Source organism: Hydra vulgaris, chromosome 02, assembly GCF_038396675.1.
Source record: "Hydra vulgaris chromosome 02, alternate assembly HydraT2T_AEP".
In the NCBI taxonomy this organism is placed as follows: Eukaryota; Metazoa; Cnidaria; class Hydrozoa; order Anthoathecata; family Hydridae; genus Hydra; species Hydra vulgaris.
Window position 1 is genome coordinate 11,363,328 of NC_088921.1, and position 19,814 is coordinate 11,383,141.

Here is a 19,814-nt window from a genome sequence, read left to right on the forward strand (position 1 = left end):
AACTATGGACTTTTTCCTATCATAAACCTACAACTCCATATGCCATAAAACGGGGACGATGGATTGTTCCGGGTGTACGAAGCTTGTACTTTTCATCAGAAAGCGCCATAAGTGTAAGCTCTGTCAGCTCAATGTAGTCCTTCCTTGTAGCCCCATCCTAAAAGTTAAATTAAATCAGAAGTATATTGGTATAATGCAATAAACAAAAGTATGCATATTTTTGTTTTATAAAGAATTAAATAAGAAAAATTATATATTACTACTTCATAGATATATTACTACTTCATAGTACATATTGTATACATAACTACATATTAAAATATCTAGTCATCGGGCTACTATTTTTAGAGACCCATGGGTGATAATATTTCTGCAGAACGTAATAGTTTCATGCTTTTGATGACCAAGCCATGTTTTATCTGGAATAGCCAATCTTCTCAACACCTTTATATTTAAAATGTCAAAAAAAAATCAAAGATCTCAAAATTGAAAAAATACTAGGGTACAATAATATTTTACAAAAATGTTAACCAATTTTGTAAAACCCTACCCGGTTCTCTACATCAAGATCATTCCATGCTAATTTTAATATTTTAAACAGCATATTATTTGGTCCAGAAGTAACACTACTTGGATAATTTTACCACAAATGTGTTACGTGTAGCTCGTTTACATGATGTCAGCATGCAAATGATAAAATTGCTCGCTGAAAAACTTCATTTACCAGTAAAGATACAGCTCCATTTTTGTTTCCATTGTTGATTCTGGTTGTATCAAATGTAACAGCTTGTATGTTGTTTGTAAGGTTAAAGAAATTCAAGATCTGAAATTCAAAAAAATGCGATCTCTGATCGCATTTTTTTGAATTTCACCAGTTCCAGAAGAAATTGCTGGAATTCCCAACAGGTGCGTTTTCATGTTACCCTTTATTAATATTGCTATTCGATCTTTTTCCAATTTTTTTCCATCAGTATATTCATGACATACTTTTCCATCAAAATGGAGTTGAACTAAATGTACTTATTATTATTTCTGAAGTTTCTCAAATGGTCATTGATCCTCTTTGATTCATCATAAATGACTTTATCTGCTGCTCTTAATGCTGTAGTGGTCGAACATTTAAATTCATCTATATTTCCACCTTTAGCAATTATACATTTTAGCAATTATACTATTAACCATGGCAGTATGCTGCCTGTGACTTATTCCTTCCCCAACAGCAGTATCATCAGTTCTCTTGAGAATATCTTTTGAAAGTAGAACAATATCTGCTTTTTTGACTTTCTTCTTTAACTCTGGATCTGGATATGGGAAATCATCATTATCTTCATTTTATTGGATCCATTTGAACTGAATTCACTCTCTGACATGGTTTCATTCAAACTTGATCTCATTTCAAACTTGGATAAACTCCTGTTAACAGAGAAAATATACCTTGTGTCTAATCCACCTGTTTTTGTTTTTCTATCTCCTAATTAGTCTAATAAAAAAGCAATATCTTCAGTCTTGTCTCGACAACTTCTTTTCTTATCAGCTTTAATGATTGCAACCAGAGTATTGAGCTCAGGTGCAATCCAAAAGATCCTTTTCATCTGAGTTAAAAATTTCCTCATTTTTTCAATTTCTGATAAAGTTTGTCTTGATTTGTTTTTTTTAAACAGTTTCCAGGTTTGGATCAGCTTCTCCATCTTTTTATTAAAAAATGTGATTTGTAGATTCTGAATATTTTAAAACACATCTATTTCTGTTAATTAATTTATTTAACAGCAGACATTTGTTATATTAATTGTTATCCTCTGATAAATAATAATATGCAAATAAAAGAAAAACATATACAGTGTGGTACCTACCTATTTGTTTGTAATTGCATAATCTGAAATCCACCCTGCAACCAAGGTACAAATAACTTTGAAAGAGTGCAGCATAAAGAGTTTTTATTATGGCATCTGATTTCAAAGTGTTTTGTCAAAGGACAGTGGATAGTTCTACTTTCTTTTTGTTTTGGATGCTTCTCCTTTAAGTGCAAGAAGTATTGCAAAACCGCTTGCTCTGTAGAAAATTTGTCTTTTAGTAAGGATGACCTGGATTTCCCAACCAAAAAATTTTCATTTTTCTTACTTTTTCCTGACATGAATAAAATTGTAGTAAATAGCTCTAATAAGCATATGAAGCAAGTATATCATGAAAGTTATCAATAATTAGTTCCCGCTTTTTTAAATGAAAATTATATATCGTCTTCGCTAAAAAGTAATTTGCATAACGTGTTTAAGCAAGTACGCAAAAGTATTAAAGTAAACGCGAGGCGTAAAAATTGGTATAAATTCGCATAATTATGCAATTTTTTAGTTAATTTTATACAAAATATTTTAGCAAATTAAATTACCATGCATTTTTATTTTTTTTTTACTAACTTAAAAAAAACTCTGAAAAGAAAAAAAATAGAATTATTTTGAGTTTTAGAACTCGCTTAAATGTGTTGAAAATAAGCTTTAAAAAGGGTAAAAAAGTCTAAAAATTAGACAATTGGGGCACTTGAGCAACCCCTAAAAGTGGTTAAAACTAAAAAAAAAAAAAATCTAATAAAATAGGAGTCTTCGCAGCAGATAAAACTCCATGGTACTTTAAATCATTTCATGACATCAAAATGAAGCAGTCTAATATATATATATATATATATATATATATATATATATATATATATATATATATATATATATATATATATATATATATATATATATATATATATATATATATATATATATATATACAATCAGGGTTGCTACAGGTCATGGAAATCATGGATATATCACGGAATTTTATTTGGTCATGGTTTAGGAACTTTTTAAAATAATCTTCATTTTATTCTACTTGTGATATTTTTAAGATATTTGTGAAAAGAATTCGCATTTTGAAAAAAATTCTTCTTTTTTGGATTGGTTAGAACAGGCAACCAGACTTAAATCTGATCTTCCTTTTGTAACAGCTTGAGGCTTGCAGTGGTTTAAGGATTTTAACCCCTAAAAAAATCAGCAATTAACTTTTTCTCTCAGATCGTATTTGCTTTGGTATTTGATATTTATTCACTTTGGGATTTGTTATACATACTCATATAAGACTTTGTATTGTATTTGATTTTAAAATTTCTTAAAGATTTGTATTTGCATTTGATTTCAATGTATTTGGTTACAGTGTTTTTCCCCAAAAAAATAAAAAACCCACCGTAAACGAGGTGAAAACCACCGTAAACGAGGTTGACCGGTGTTAAATAAGTTGAAATTTAGTTTTTCAAGGACATTTAATAAAGAGTTGTTTTCATTTCTCTATTTAGCATACCATTTCATCAAAATTGTATTAAAAATAAATCTATGTATTTTTTTTTAAATTTAAAAATGCCAACTAGATATATTTGTATTTTTGAATTATTATTTGGAAATCTGAAATTAAAGTATTTGTATTTGACTCCAACCCTGTCTGCTATTATTATTTTGGTGTTAATTGTTGATATCTTCATTCCCAGATTTTCAATTTTGAAATCTGCAAAGTCATTGTCATATAATTGCAAAATTTTCAAAATGGCGACTTTTTTTACAACTCTTTATTAAATTTTCTACCGCTAAAATAGGGAAAGTTATTTTTTTCGTTATTGTTGTTGTTATGCTTGTTATTTCGTTATGCGTCGTGTATTAATAAAAAATGATATATTGCAATGCTAACTTTATTGATTTCTCTATCTAGTTCTAACCAGGTTTAGATTTTCTATCTACCGGTTAAAATTCTCGATCTACTTTTTTAACTCGGATTAAATTCGTACTTGTTACTAAAGAGTTAACATCTTAACTCTTTAGTAACAAGTTCGAGTCGTCAAAAATCCAAAATCCCTTTCAACCTCCCCCCCCCCCTTCCCCTCTCCCCTAAAGCATGACGAAGTTTATGGAAGACCCCTAAGGTGAAAATACGTTGTTTAGTTGTTTTTTTTTCTAATCAAAATAACTGTAAGAACAAATTTTCTGGTAATTATTCATATCTTACGTCATATCTTACCTCGAGTTTGTAAAAGAATGATAATCTTATGTTTCAATTGGAAATTGTAATCATTTAACTTAACTTTTTATTAGTTAATAAATCCTTATTAGTTATTATATTTTATGCCGGATTTACTATTAGTTTATAAACCCGACATATTATGTCGGATTTATTATTTCATAAATTCGACATATTATGTCGAATTTATTAATGACTTGTTAAAATTTTGTTATTAAAAAAGTACTGGAAATGAGATAATAAAAAATAAAATTTTGACATTGTTTTTTTATTGTAGCTACGTCATCGTCTATTTTAAAAAGAAGAATCTCTCTCAAAGAGTATTTTAAATCGAACGAAGTCAACGAAGTGTTAGTATGTGACTATATGCAACTTGTAAAGGTTAAAAATTTAAACCTAAAATTATTAGTAAAAATAAGAAGACAAAAGTGCAAAATAAAAATGTATGCAAATAATGTTTACAGTTATTTATATAAAGTTTATGTTTTCACAAAAGTTTTTTTCGCAAGATGGTATATTGCAAACTTAAAATGTTTTAAAGATGGAGATGAAATTCCGGAAAAAAAGCAGAGTGAAATAAAGAGGTTCGTTCCAAAAAGTTCATAAACCTTATTCGCGATAGACGCAATCCAGCTAAATCAGGAAGATCAGTTGCAAAATAATTTAAAACCAACTCAAAATCCATCAGAAATTTGATTTAAACAAACTTAATGATGAAAGCTAATAACAAAAGAGTTATCTCTGGGCTAACGACACGGGTTTCGAAGCGGAGGGGCACAATCGTCTTTTTCTTTATAAAAAAAAAAGATCCCACATTATGTAAGAGCTTTTCCGAAATGCATAAGGGATTATGTTTTTCGGTGCATTTTCCAAGGACAAAAAACTCGCACTAAACTTTTTAATTTATATAATAATTTATTGATAAAGAAGTTGATTCTTTGCAAGATCATCGTAGATAGCAGTCGTGTTTTTTAAACCGTTGAAAAAAAAAAAGGGAAATAAAGAAAAATGTAGAAGTTTTTGTGTTTGCATTTTCGTTTTGTAGTTTTTGCTTTCATTTTGTAGTTTTTGTGTTTTGCTTTTTCCTTATTTAATATTATTTGTGCTGTTGTTACTAATTATTTTTATTGTTTTTCGCTGTTTTTCAATTTTACTAATTTTTCTACACCTTTTTTTTTCGCACAAGTAACAAAATATTGTTTTTATTATTAATCTAATTTTGTAGAAGTTTTTGTGTTTGCATTTTCATTTTGTAGTTTTTGTTTTTGCCTTTTCGTATGCGTAAAGTTTGTTTTTATTTGTGCTGTTTTGCTAATTGCTTTTATTTTTCTTTGTTTTTGTTATTAACTGAGTTTTTTCATATTTTTTGTCTTATTATTTAATTTATTATAGATTTATCGTTATTATTATTATCTTTAAATCAATTTAATTTACAAATGCTTTTTTTTTTGTTTTTTGTTTGTTTGTTTATTTTATTTAGGTGTCACTCCAATAACTAGTTTTCAACTATATGAGTGACACCTTACCTAGTTTTGTAAAACTATATAAACCATGAATTTTTTCAATATTTGGTTGAATAAATAGATTAAAAAGAAGTTAAATTTAACTTGGAGATTTTTATGGCAAAAGTAAAACCTCATACGATTAGAATGTTTGGCGTTTATTTACTTTCCAACAGGATTTAGCCTCCAAAATAATGCAAAAACTGTTGAAAAGAAAAATTTCCCTTGATTCATTCCTGTGTCAGAATGGCCTGCCTACAGACCGGATTCGAGCCTAATGGTTTTTTTAAATTTAAAGGAGGAAAAAAAAAGGATATTCTTTTATGTTAATTTTTTGTAATTTTTTTTATACAATCATATTTACAATATGATTGTATAAAAAACTTTTTTGTGATTTTAGAGCTTCACAACTTAATTTTGCCCCAGGGTCCCGAGCCAGCTTTAAGCGGCCCTGTATGAAAATCAAAAGCATCGAGTAAACAAAAAAATTAATGAAATACATAACCGATCGTTTAACTACGTATAATTGTTTTCCCTTATTATTTTATGTAGTTATTAAGGAGCTTTTATAAGTCCGTACAGCCTTATTACAGATCACCGGAAAAAGCCAAAACAATGCTAATATGCGATGAATTCGATAAAACTTTATAAGAGTAAACAAAAAATAAGTAATAGTTATAATTAGAGATGTTATACTTCCTAAAATAGCCATTCGCTATGTACACTGCCGCCGGCAAATAATAAAATTATCTAAGCAAGTTCTGTAAGGATATTTTTTCGCATTTGTTGACGAACACTTGTAAGAGTTTGCTGTCCAATTTAAGCGAACGATTTGATTTAAAAACTAATATCATTTGCAATTAGAGTTAATCTTTCTCACATCTTCATATGTACGCATTTTTTCCTAGAAATTAATTTGATCGTTTTCATTTACATTCCTTTTTCTTTCGAAGTAGAGCTGAATCATCTAGTAATCTGAATCATAATAATTCATTAATGTCTTATGTTAGTACTGGGCCAACGACAAAGGACAACGAAAAAGGAGAGGGGGGGCGGTACAATCGTCAATTCTTAAAAAATGTCTTTTTTATCTTAATTTTTTTAAAAAAAAATAAAAAATAAAATAATCCTTTAGAAAAAAAGTGGGCTGGGTAAGGCCCAGCGCCCCCCTGTCTTCCGGTGTCGTCGGCCCTGTAGTATACCCACGATACACACTTCAATTAACCAGGTCGGAACCCTCAACATAGGAAAGTGTCATCAAATATTCGGCAGCTTCGCCAGAGCGTCTGGCCGATTATTATGTATTTTGGCAAAACCACTATTTTCACTTTAGACGATTTAGTCGATGTTGATAACAACACTATTTAAAACGTGATTTGACATGTTTAGCTATAAACTTATGTATACGCAACTCATACGCAATTGTGTATGCAATATTTATTATACTGGTATAAATCTTGCGTGAAGCAGGAAAAGCCTCACCCGAATGTTTCTTTGGGATGACCCACATGTTTGAAATGCAACCAAAAGTTAGTAATGCACCATTGCCTCGAACGTATAATACAAGTTATAAACATTCTGTTAACGCAAATAAAAAAAAGAAGGGGTGTTGAATGAGTGTTATATGAATGATGCGAATGTAAGTTTATTGTTATTGATGTTTAGCCATGCATATTTATGTTGCATGCATGATGTTTAGCCATGCATATTATTGTTTAGCCATGCATATTTATAATATCTTATATATAATAATATATAATAATAAAATATAATATTTTAATTAATTTTCAAATAAAAATATTATTTAACATTTTTATTTGTCTCAAACAGCTTTAAATTTATAATAGATTTTTTTTTTTTTTATAACCTTTATCCGACTTGATATCTCTCAAATTTTGGCTTTCAGAATAATAAAAAACTTTTAAATAGTTTTTATTATCTTAGTAACTTGATCAAAATATATCATGTTGAAATTAACAAAAATATAGTTTTTTATGTAACCTTAAACAGATAAAGAAGAAATACATAAACATATCATTTTCAAATTTAAATAAATAAATGATAAATAAAAATAAAAAAATGTTAGCTTTATCAATTCCAAACTTATCTAAACATTTTTCAATAATCTATTTAGTGTGGTCCGCAGTTTGTTTTCCTTTTGTATCAAGGACAATCCTTTTGTATCAATTTCCTTTTGTATCAATTGACAACAATAATTTGATTGTCTATAGAGTATAGGGCATTAATACCAAGGTATTGACGTATATATCTTGTTGTCCAATTAACCTTTAAATAGATCAATAGTTTTGATATTACATTTTTAATTTCTTTGCAATGTTTTATGGCAAGGTTGCAAATTTAAATTCTCATATTATCTCTGTTAAGTGTAAATCCGAACTGTAAAACCATTTTTCCACAAAATTTATGTATGGATTCACGATTAAATGCCTGGATAAAAACATTTCAGAATAAATTGACAAACAATTTTGATAAGACTTTTTTTTTTTATTATTTAAGATTAATTGCGACAAATAAATTTTAAAAATGTTTTACAAAATTAAACCAAATAGCAAAGTACAAAAAAAAAAAAAAAGTAAAACAAAAAGTCTTGGAAAATGAATAGAGAAAATGTAATTTTGGTAAATCTTAACCTGAATGCTATAGACGGTGTTTGTAATAAACACGCTGCAAATTTTGGAATAATTTATATGCCGCAGAGCTAGCCATATGCAGCGCAATTCAGTTATTCAAGCTTTCACTGGTTTAAAGTTACATAGCTGTTGGCTAAACAATTTTAAACTTGTAGAAGCTAATAACGGTTTAAAATTTTCAATTCCCAAAGTCCTGGACTCCCAAAAATTATTAGGACAGGCAGAACTTCAAACTCCGGGTAAAAACAGGGACTCCTGGACTTTGGACTCCCACTTTGTATCCCTGCATATAGCTGAATTAAAAAGACCTGGTATCTTCTTTTACCAGCATAGATAGTTTAGTACAATTAACAATATCTTTTTCAAAAAAAATTTTTACTGTTCTTGAGTCGATATTTTATCATGTTATAAAACCTATTCAATTGATGCGTTCTGTTTGTAACTTTAACATAGCTGTTCTCCTGTAACAGCATAGGTGTTTGGCATAGGTGTACTTCTTTTAGCATTTTAACTTATCTGCTGTATTTTTCCTAATTCTGTACAATTTAGAAGATTATCGTCAACTTTATGATTCTTTTATTTCTTATATACTAAGTGACTGGTCTCTGTATACTTTAACAGGAAGAATGTTTCCTCCTGTTGCAAGTTTTATACTTGTACTATCACCAATAATAGATATTTTTTTAGCTTACAAGAAACAACACTGTCAGAAGTATTTTGAATGATTGATGTAAATAAGACATAGGAGTTTCAGCAGTTGTTTTTTTGTTGCAAGGTTAACAAATACCGTTGCCAACATTTTGACAGCATTCTAAGCAGGATGAATTTCTTTTTTTAAATGCAATTATCTCAAATTATCATCTATAATCATCAGATAGGTAAATTTAGAAAGATTAAGTGAAAAACTGATTTTAGTTGTTTTAGTACTGCTTTTAGTACTTTTTTAACCTTAGCTCAAACAGCTCAATAGCAATTGTCATTTTTTAAAATTATTTTCAACTTGATGACAATCATTTATTCAGAAAGTCTCCAAATCTTTACTGAATGCTTTATCTTTCTGTTTCAAAATATAAGTTAGTCTTGCAGCTTCAGCAAATTCCAGGCAGATAAAATTTTAGACTTAAGGTTCAAACTGAGTTCACATAGTCTTTGATCAGATAAATCAATAAACTAATTTTCCTCAAAAATAGATATTTTTTTGCCTTAATTAACATAACCAAAACAGATCTGACTCTGAATGAAATCTTTTCTGAATGAAATCTTACTTTTTGCTGACTCATTTTGAACCAAAATGTTTTTGTTTAGTATTTTCTGTGAAAAAAGTGCTAAGAAAAAGTGTTTGTGCCACTCTACAATTGCAAAATTTAAAAGTTTTCAATACACAATGCATTATCATTGTAAAACTCTTTGTAAAAAGATGGCTGGAAAGGGGAAGAATCTTTTTCATAAATGGTATTTCCTAAACTAATGCTGAGTACAGCACTGATAGCATTTATATAAATGATTAACACATGCAAGCCTTATACAACTTTTTGATGTATTTCACTTGTTATGCTAAAGTTTATCACAAAGTTTCTAATATAACCAAATGCTTTATACAATCGAACAGAAATAATTTTATCAAATGTGATATTTAGAATGTAATTATGTAAAATTAGAGAATAATTAGGAAGTAAATCTGTTTCTCCAAAAAAATCAAGTTGGCTGCAAGGTTTCATGAGAAAAAACAATGTAGTGATTTTTCTTGCAAAATTTTTATCTAAGATGGCAAAACAAAAAGCCAAAATATGTATATAAATGTATATATATTTTCATTCACCTTTACAAAAAAATATAAAGCTTAAAATGAAGAAGCTTGGAAAGGTTTAATCATTGTTACTTGATTACATCTAGGAGAATTCTTTTCTTGTTTGTATTTCTTTATATTTTTCCTAATCGAAAATGTACATATAAATACAGAAAAATGTAAAGTATATTGAAATATACACATTTTAGCTGTCTAGTCCCATATAACACAGGTCTGTATAAGTCAATTCTACCATTTCTATACTTATTTCTTACTTTAATATTTTTTAGTAGGCGTTAAAAAAACTATGCATATTGTCTACCTTTTAAAGTTATGAATAAAAAAATAATTTATAATATAGTTAAATTTTAAATATTTTATACTCTTCTGTAGTTGTTTCACAAACCACTATTTATTAGTGGTTCAGATATAAGTATACGAAGCAGTTATTCTAAATAATATTTAAAATACCGGCTTGATATGTGTTGATTAATTAAAATTGGTATTAAAAATTTAAAAAAATTTTAAAATCAGACTTGAACATATGTGAAATAATGAATTTGACATGACCTTTCACACCTACCATATCTATACTTATTCTTTATATAGTCTTTTTATATAGCCTTTTTATTTCAATAACTTTTAGTAAGTGGTTGAAAATAAAAATCAGTCAAATCTTTGTTTTGAGTAAACAATTCTTGTTCAACACTATATAACTTCTTATTGTAAAATTGTAGACCTCTATAAAAAAGCGGGTATGAACTTAATTTTTTTCTTTATTAAGTTTGTTAAGTTTTTATTAAATTTTTTTCCAGACCATGCCGAGCTTAATAGGACCTTCGCTCCATTATTTAACTTTAGAAGAAAAAAAGTTTGAATGTAAAAACGTTAACCTATAAGAAAAAAAGTTTTCTCTTTAATGTGTATTAAACGTGCAAACTTAGTTACCTAAGCACATGAATAACATAAACATCTCTATTGTGACATATGCACACAAAATTTCTACTGCTCAACATAGTTGCAGCGAATTAATAAAACTTCAATCGAAATCATCTATAAAAATCTTATCTTTGAGAAACTTAGGTTTTAAATGAAATGAAATTAATGAAATTTATTTTTGTTTAATACAATTTCTTCTTTTACTGTTTTAAACTTTTTTTTTAGGTTTTTTTTTTTTTTTATGCAGAATTTAAAATTTAAAATTCAATTTTTATTAAATTTTGTGTTGAACAATATTGAATTTAATCTAGGTGAAAGTACTTTAGTAGTAAAGTCTAGTTTGTCAACTATTTATACCACAATGAATAATGGCAAAACACTAAACGCTGTTGTATCCAATATGCTTAAGAAAAGAATTTCATCTCAATCCTGCTACGTTTGTCTTGCAAATTCTCAGGAGATTAATTTGAAACTGTTTGGAAAAAAAACAAAAATTTAAGCAAGCAAGTTTTGAAACTCGGAATTTGCAGTCTTTATTTATGGATGCGCTGCATCCATAATAAAGACTGCAAATTACGAGTTGGTTTTTAATACTGTTTGTAAACTCTTAGCAGTAAAGCAAGGAAGAAATATTCACAAAAGAGTAAAGAACTTATCGAAAAAAAAAAAAAAATTCCAGCATTTATTCAAAATACTATTGCAAATAAGGGTTTATTTTGTCAGGAAAGAAAGTGGCACAACCAATACTGAAAATGTTGCTCACAAATTTTTTAATAATCCGATTGTGGCAAAGGGGAATTTTAAACTAGGATATCAGAATGATTAAGTTGTTTCGAGATTTACTTATTGATATGAGTAGCACAACTTGAAGACCAGATATAAATGAACTATTCTAGGGAATATAAAAAAAAGACCTTTATTTATGTTGAATAATATAAAGAATTATATTATTTAACATAAATTCTCAATAGGCGTATAACAATTTAAATAAATTTTAAAAGAATGCTTTTAGTCCGCACTAAGATTTTTGGAATTTTCCCTATAAAATCTAACTGCTTATCTTGCAGCCAGATATTTTACAGAAGTATCTTGATTGTTTAAATTAATAACCAATTGAAAGTAGTTTCTTGATTAAGCACCCTAACAACAATAACTACTCTTTGATGTTTATAGAGATTTTAAGGTTCTCTACTGTTTGTTTGTTATAGTATATTATATTTTTATAAATGTTTTGTATTTAACATCAATAGAACTGTAAAAATGTTTTATTTTATATTATGCTTATTATTTGTATTATAAAAATGTTTATTGTTTATAAATGTTTATTAATCATATTATAAAAATGTTTTATTTTATTTTAGAAAATTGTAAAAGATTTAAAAATAAACAAATGTGCAAGCGTTTGCACTTGAGCGCTTGCATTGTTATTCGGAAGTGCAGTGACAAGTGCAGCAGATTAGTGTGCCTTAGTGAACTTTGGCCACTAAGGCACACTAATCTTCTGCGCTTCTCACTAGTTTTTAAAACTATTAAATAAACAAACAACTGAATAATTTTATAAAACAGCAAATAAATGCTATAGTCAATATTAAGGAGATATTGCTGCAATCCAATTTTTAAATTGAAGTAAATCTTTATAAAAATAAATCTATAATATATATATAAAAACATTTGTATAAAAATATCTGTGGAATCAAAAATATTTTATCTTGTTTTTTAAAAAATTGAAAAAGGTAAGAAAAAAAAAACTTTAGAAGGAATAGGATTTGAACCACAGCATTTCACGTCAGAACGCTGTGAGCTAACCACTTCAGTCACTATAGTGTATTGTTCGATAAATGTTTTAACACTATTTAATAAACAAAAGACTTTATAAAATGGCAAATAAATGCTATAATTCGAAATTAAGATGTTGCTGCAATGCAGTTAATTAATATACATGTATATATATATATATATATATATATATATATATATATATATATATATATATATATATATATATATATATATATACACACACATACATACATACATACATATAAGCATGTATTTCTTTTTTTTTAGAAACATCAAAATGGCACAAAATAATGTATATGCAAAGAAATATGAAAACATTCTTTATAGCCAAGTGTTCATGTGTAGTTTTAGTGATTGGGTTGGAGTAAGTTGGAAAACTCTTGGGCGTATGTTAAATATTGAAGAACATTATTTAAGTATGATTGATGAAGATAATCCTAAAACAGGCGCAAAGGCGTATTCAATGTTAACTACATGGATGCAAATGAGTGATAATCCAACATTTGAGGAGTTAAAGACAGCTTTAAGAAACATGAAGAGAATAGATTTAATAAGAAAAATTGACAAATTTACAAGTAATTATTTTTCAACAAATAATAATAAACTAATTGATATTTTTTTTGTGTGTGCAAAATTTTTACATTTTTTACAGTAAAAACTCTTATTCAATGATAAGGATGCTGTTGAAGACTATTTAATTCCATGCTATGTTCTTTGACAGTCGGATTGCAAAATGTATTCCAATAAAACTAAACTAAGTTGGTTACAATATTATGGACTTAAGAGCACCATCTAAACTTCTTGAAAACTTTTCGAAAATCTCAACAGTGTTATACTAGTGTTTTGTAAATTATTAAAATGTGATCATGTGTTTTAAAATACTCTGAAGTATAGTTTTACAGTGATAACTGTTTCAAACTTACTAAAATATAAAAAACTATAAAACTCAAAGAACCATTGTCATCACTAAGTTCTCTAAACCTATCATTCACTAATATTTGTGGTCTTTGAATTAACTTTTCGTCGCAAAACCTCTTGCAAAGTTCAGACTAATTTTAATCAGCTGTTTCATCTTTGAAGTAATTTTTGTTTGCAAAATCTCTTGCAAAGTTCAGACTAATTTTAATCAGCTGTTTCATCTTGTGAACTTATTGTTGATGGTTATTTTCCTTTAATTTGTAAAGACTTTAATAGTCACATGCTTGGTCTAGGCATTTACATTTGCAAGAATTCACCCATTTGCTGGGAAACTAGGTTTGAATTTACAGACTATTCTTTTATGTGCCTTCGTTTAGTACTACTTCCCTCTACCACCGTTCTTGTTGTTCTATACCGCTCTCTTTCATCTTATTATTTTGGTATTGTTTCTGATCAAGTTAATCAAGTCCTTTCTCTTTATTCTTAAGCCAATATCATTGTTTTTGGTGACTTTAATACTAATCACACTGAATGGCTTTGTTCTAGTGTCAGTGACTATGCAGAATTCCCTTATCATCATACCTCTTACAACTACCCTTAAGTCTAAGGGTAGTTGTCTAAGGCCGCTATTCTCAGGTCACAAAATCTTGTATTTTATCTCAAATGTTATGCTCCAGAAACTTCTGGAGAATCTTTAACAGTGTCTTTAATATAGGCAAATCTGTTATTCCACCTCTCTTGCATGGTTCATATTTTGTAATCTTACCTAAAGACAAAGCTGAATTATTTGCTAAGAACTTTTCATTAATCTCATCTCTTGATTCTACTAATCACATTTCCTAACTGATATAGCCAACAAACATGTTGATCCATTGCTTGGCATTTGTATCTCTCCAGCTTCTGTATCTAAAGACTCTTCTACAGCTTGTGGTCAATACATTGTATTTGCTATAGTCTTGCAGAAGTGTTCTTTAGAGCTGTCATCTATACTTTTAAAACTATTTAACAAGTGCTTATCAGAGTCATGTTTTCGAGCCTGTTGGAAAATGACGTCTGTTTTCTTTATTTTTGAAAATTCTGGAGAGCGATCAAACTCGTCTAACTACCTTCCCATAAGTCTTCTTCTTATCATTAGCACTGTTTTTAAGTTTTTAATTAACAAACATTTAATCTCTCATCTTGATTTTAATAAATAATATCATCAATATGGATTTTGATCTTCTTGTTCTTCTGCTGATTTGTTAATACTAATAACTTACAGGTTTTATCCTGCATTAGATAGATGTGGAGAGGCTAAGGCAATTGCTCTCGACATTTGCAAAGTCTTCAATAAAGTTTGGCATGCTGGTTTTATCCATAAACTCTCTTTTTATGGTGTATCAAGTAACTTTAAGGTTATTAAAACCTTTTGTACCAATTATAGTATAAAAGTTGTTCTCAATAGACAGCACACTTATTCATTTCCTTTAACTTCAAGGGGATCCTCAAGGTTCTATCCTTAGCCCTATACTTTTTTTAATTTACACCTAAGGTGGTATATTATGCTGAAGATTTTACCATTTATTCTAGTCTTGATAAGAAGCCAATACTCTCTGATTGCTTTAAGGGAGCATTTGAGCTTGAAAAGGATCTCACTTCTGCTATAGCACAGGGGTCTCAGTGGCTGGTGAACTTTAATTCAGATAAGTTTAAACTGAATTTTTTTTGGTTTATCTTTTTCATAACAATCTAGATCATCCTATATTTATGAACAGATGAATGAATAAATATTTATAAATGGATGAATATTTATGAACCATATGCTAAAGTTGTATCTCTTTATCATGATGACCACTTTCTTTCTCTGGATTTTATTCTTTATTTCTATAAATCTCCTATCCATCCTTGTATTAAATACTGTTGCCATATCTGGAGCAGATTTTCAAATGATCTGTATGTTAGTCTCATTTTTTACTATTTCTATAATAATAATTGATAATTGTTTTATTGATAAAAAGTTGTCATTCATTCTGGATTGAATTTTCACCACGAATAATTCAGCAACAGAAAGTTTTTGCTCAGACCTAATACTTGTTAGAGAGATAATCTCCAGTGCCTTGAACAAAGATTCATTATTGGCGATTCTCTTTTTAGTTCCTTCATAGAACAATGCTTTGAATTTATGGTTTGAAATGTGACACTGTTTTTTGCTCGAATGCTGATTTGCATCCTTGAGTCAGAGTTATTAACAAGGCCAAAAGTAGCACGACCAAGGCCACATGTTGCAAGGCTAAGACCAAAGCCAGGAGATTTAATGTCAAGGCCAAGATTAGGAGTTTCAAAGCCAAGGCCTACTCAATCATTACCAAAGACTTAAGTTTTTGTCTAACGTTAAGGCCACTTATTAGAAAAACTGCAAGTAACAATTACTGTGACAATAAATCACATGTTGTAAAAATAAACCAAGGTTGTCTTCAAAATTATACCAAGTCAACAAGAAAATATACTTGTAGATATGTATGAAGCCGAAAACAAAAATACATAAAAATAAAGAATGAAAACTTTAGATTCTTTAATTTTATGTATTTTTTTTGAAAGCCAAGGCCAAAACAAGGCCAACAGTTGCAAGGCCATTTTACTTCTCAAGAAAACAACATACTATAAATGTTTCTTTTTTAAAAACATACTATTAATGTTACTCTGTTTTTTGATGCCTGTGCTTTCAGAAATTTGTTTCTGTTTCTTTTGCAAAACCGAGTTTTCAATTCTTTACAATATAGTATCCAATTCTTTCTGAAAATTATTGTTTGAAAAAGAATACCTGATATTCATTTGTTAATGGTAGATCAGTTTTACTTTTACTTGGTAGTATTAGGTAAAAGTTAAAAATGATTGCAAGGAAGTTTCTGTATTGTCATTTTTCTAAATTTAGATCTGCTACAGTCATATCTATTTTTGTAAATATTGTATTGTAGGCAATGACATTCAACTCTCAGTTTAAGGTTGAAATCAGGATTGGCGTCACTACCTGTGACATGATGCTGAATGTTGGTATTAGTTTGATTTTTATCAGGTTGTTTACTTTGAGACAGTATCTTACATTTGAAAAATAAGCATTTAATAAAATCAGATTTTATCATTTTTATTTTTATCAAGAACATTTAGCTTCCTCCTTTGCATTTAGGTTATGTAGGTTTCAATTTTGTTCAAAGCAACAAGTTAATTTTTATGTAATATTAGTTAGTATAACTTTAAAAAACCTGATCAAATCTTATAAACATCAATGTTATAAATAATAATATAAAGTAAATAATATTAATGTTAGTTTGGAGTAAACTAACATTAATATTATTTACTAATGAATAAATAAAAAGTTTTGACTTGTTGAAAAAGTTTCACTACACCATTAGCGGTACTACAAAATATTGTTAAAAAAAATAGCGTAGCTTTTTTGAAGTGGGTTTGGCAATAAAGTTTTAATTTTCTTTTAATGAAAGTTGTTATTGCTTATAATACGTAAATATCTACTTGTAATAGAAGATTGTTATTGCTTGTAATAGAAGATTGTTATTGTTTATAATAGAAGATTGTTATTGCTTGTTATAGAAGATTGTTATTGCTTGTAATAGAAGATTGTTTAGAACATTGTTTGTTGCTTTTATTCTTTTGTAAGTTTTGTGTTCTTTCGTGCTCACAAAAATTATTTTTTTTGAAACTTTTAAATTGAATCATTTAGAAACTCCAGGTTCACCAGAAATAACTTCAAGATTTTCTGCCAACAAAGGTAATTATGTTACTTTTAATTACTTTACATTTAGTTTATTCCAAAATTTGTATGATTTGTAGCCATAAGGTTTTTTTCGTATGATTTGTATGATTTGTAGCCATAAGTTTTTATTTGTATGATTTATAGCCATTTGGTTATTTTTTTTGAAACTTTTAAATTAAATCATTTAGAAACTCCAAGTTCACCTGAAATAACTTCAAGATTTTCTGCCAACAAAGGTAATTATGTTTCTTTCAATTACTTTACATTTAGTTTATTCCAAAATTTGTATGATTTGTAGCCATAAGGTTTTAATATTCTTTTGCTTGCTTAAAAAGTAAAGATAAAGCTTAAAATGTAAAAAGGTAAAAAAAGTGACTGATATTAGTTATTTTGGTGGTTTTTTGTTGTAAGTAAAAATTGTATTACAGTTTTGTAATACCAGAAGTTATCCTTGATTTTTTTTAAAATTGAAAATTTGTACCAAGACCCAACCATATCACTAGTAATAATTACTCAGTATGTTTATTTGTACAGTGATCTTGTTTGAGTTTCTGGAGTTTGTGTTTTGGAGCTATAGTTTTAAGAGAAGGGGTTGTATCAACAAAAAAATATATATATTTAAAAATTTATATGGAGAGAATTTGTTTTAAAAATACATATCTATATAAAATAAACTTGTTAAAAGTTCATAAAAAAAAAGAAAATACATAATAAGTATAACTGAAGTTATCCTTGGTTTTCAAAGTACTAAGAAAGATTTCAAACTTTTTGAGAGCAAAAAAATCTGCAATCAGAGGAAATTTTTCAATCGAGACATTAGACCAGATCTCAGCTATAGTTTTGTCAACAAACTAAAAATTATAACATACTTGCATTGTATTTTGTGTTAAAAAATATCTGTTTTTAATAACGTGTTTGCTGCATTATTTTTTTAACGATTAAGTTTTCATAAATAGCTTAAATTTTCTCTTTTATATTTTGTCTGCGTTGGTTATGAAAAAAACATTTGCATTCCATTAAGCGCTTCAGTTTATGTCACAACTAGAGACTTTTAACAACATGAAAGTTGTAACTAAACAATGGATCCAGCTTGGGTTTTAAAAAAAGTTTTATTAAAAGTTGTATTAAAAACAGAATTTTTGTTGTTAAAATTATGTGCAGACATTTATTGTTTTAAGTAAAGATGTTTAGTTTGTGTATAGTGTACTAACACATTCAAATTTTTAATTTGCAAAATGTAAATTTTCAAAAGTTTTTGGCGTTTTTTCTTAACATTTTTGTTGTTTACAAAGTTAACACTTACATTTTTTACCTTAACTCCAACAGGGTTAGAGTAAATGAAAAACTCTAGCTAATGAACATTATAACAAAAAATTTTCGTTTAATTTGTTAAAAATTGGAAAAATAGGAAAATGTTTTGTGGCCTTGATTTTCATGAAATTGATAGAAAATAATGTAGTTTTTGTTTTTGCATTTGAATTCTAGTTGATTTGTTAATAAATTTTTGAGAAATGTTAAGAAAAAAAAATTTGTGCATGGCTATACTTGTAACAGAGTTAACAAAAACAAAGTTCAAGTTTCATTTTTTTTTTAATTCTATGAAATGAGAAGGAAGAGCATAGATTTTTGACCAAAATCTTTTTTAACTGGTACCCTCGATTGTGGTTCAAAGTCAATAGACATGCGAGTTTTGCAAGCCATGACTGCAATGAAAAGAAAAGATCTGAAAATCTGCGCCTTTTATTTAAAATACTGTTGCAGAAGCACCTGCAAGCTGAGAAAATCTCAGTTTTCCTGTGCTAGCTTCAGCATTAATTAATGGGTTGGCAGTAAAAAACTTTTAGTAAAGTTAGCAATTTGACATAATTAAGGAACTAATAGATAATAATTACGTAGAACTGCAATAGACTTGTAAGACATGTTTTTACTGTGTTTTAATTATGGTCATAATGTTTCAATAGGTTTTAATGATAGGTCTCTGGATGCTTCCACCTAATAAATTCTAAAAGCACAGAGCTTGCATATAATTGAACTTAACTCAGTTTACTGGTGCTTTAGAACCTTGCTAATTTTTAATATATATTAATGGTCTATCTAAAGCTACTAACGTAATGAAAAATATGTTTGCTGATGATTCTAAATTATTTCTTTCTCATAAAAACGTCATAACACTTTTTTACAATATGAACATTGAACTAGTCAAAATTTCTGAATGATTTAAAGTTAGTAAATTGTTATTAAATATTGATAAGATTTAATGGATTCTTTTTTATCCTTACAGTAAAAAACATCTGCTGCCTTGTAACATGTCTTTTCTATATATAGATAATATAATTATTAAAAGAGCTTTAGTGGCAAGATTTTTAGGTGTCTATATTGATGAAGATCTAATATGGAAAAGCAACATTGCTAACATGTGCAGTAAA

General features: G+C 27.9%; 1 protein-coding gene across 2 annotated transcripts in view; it reads left to right on the plus strand.

Moving 5' to 3' along the window:
* Positions 1 to 6,866: 6,866 nt before the first annotated feature.
* Positions 6,867 to 19,814, plus strand: part of LOC136076738 (NACHT, LRR and PYD domains-containing protein 3-like) — a 39,108-nt gene continuing 26,160 nt past the window's right edge. For both annotated transcript variants that reach the window (XM_065790139.1, XM_065790140.1), the window contains exons 1-4: positions 6,867 to 7,185; positions 12,990 to 13,297; positions 17,356 to 17,403; positions 17,577 to 17,624. In XM_065790139.1, coding sequence (XP_065646211.1) covers positions 7,175 to 7,185; positions 12,990 to 13,297; positions 17,356 to 17,403; positions 17,577 to 17,624 — 415 coding nt within the window. In that variant the 5' untranslated portion in view covers positions 6,867 to 7,174. The remainder of the gene's footprint in view (positions 7,186 to 12,989; positions 13,298 to 17,355; positions 17,404 to 17,576; positions 17,625 to 19,814) is intronic.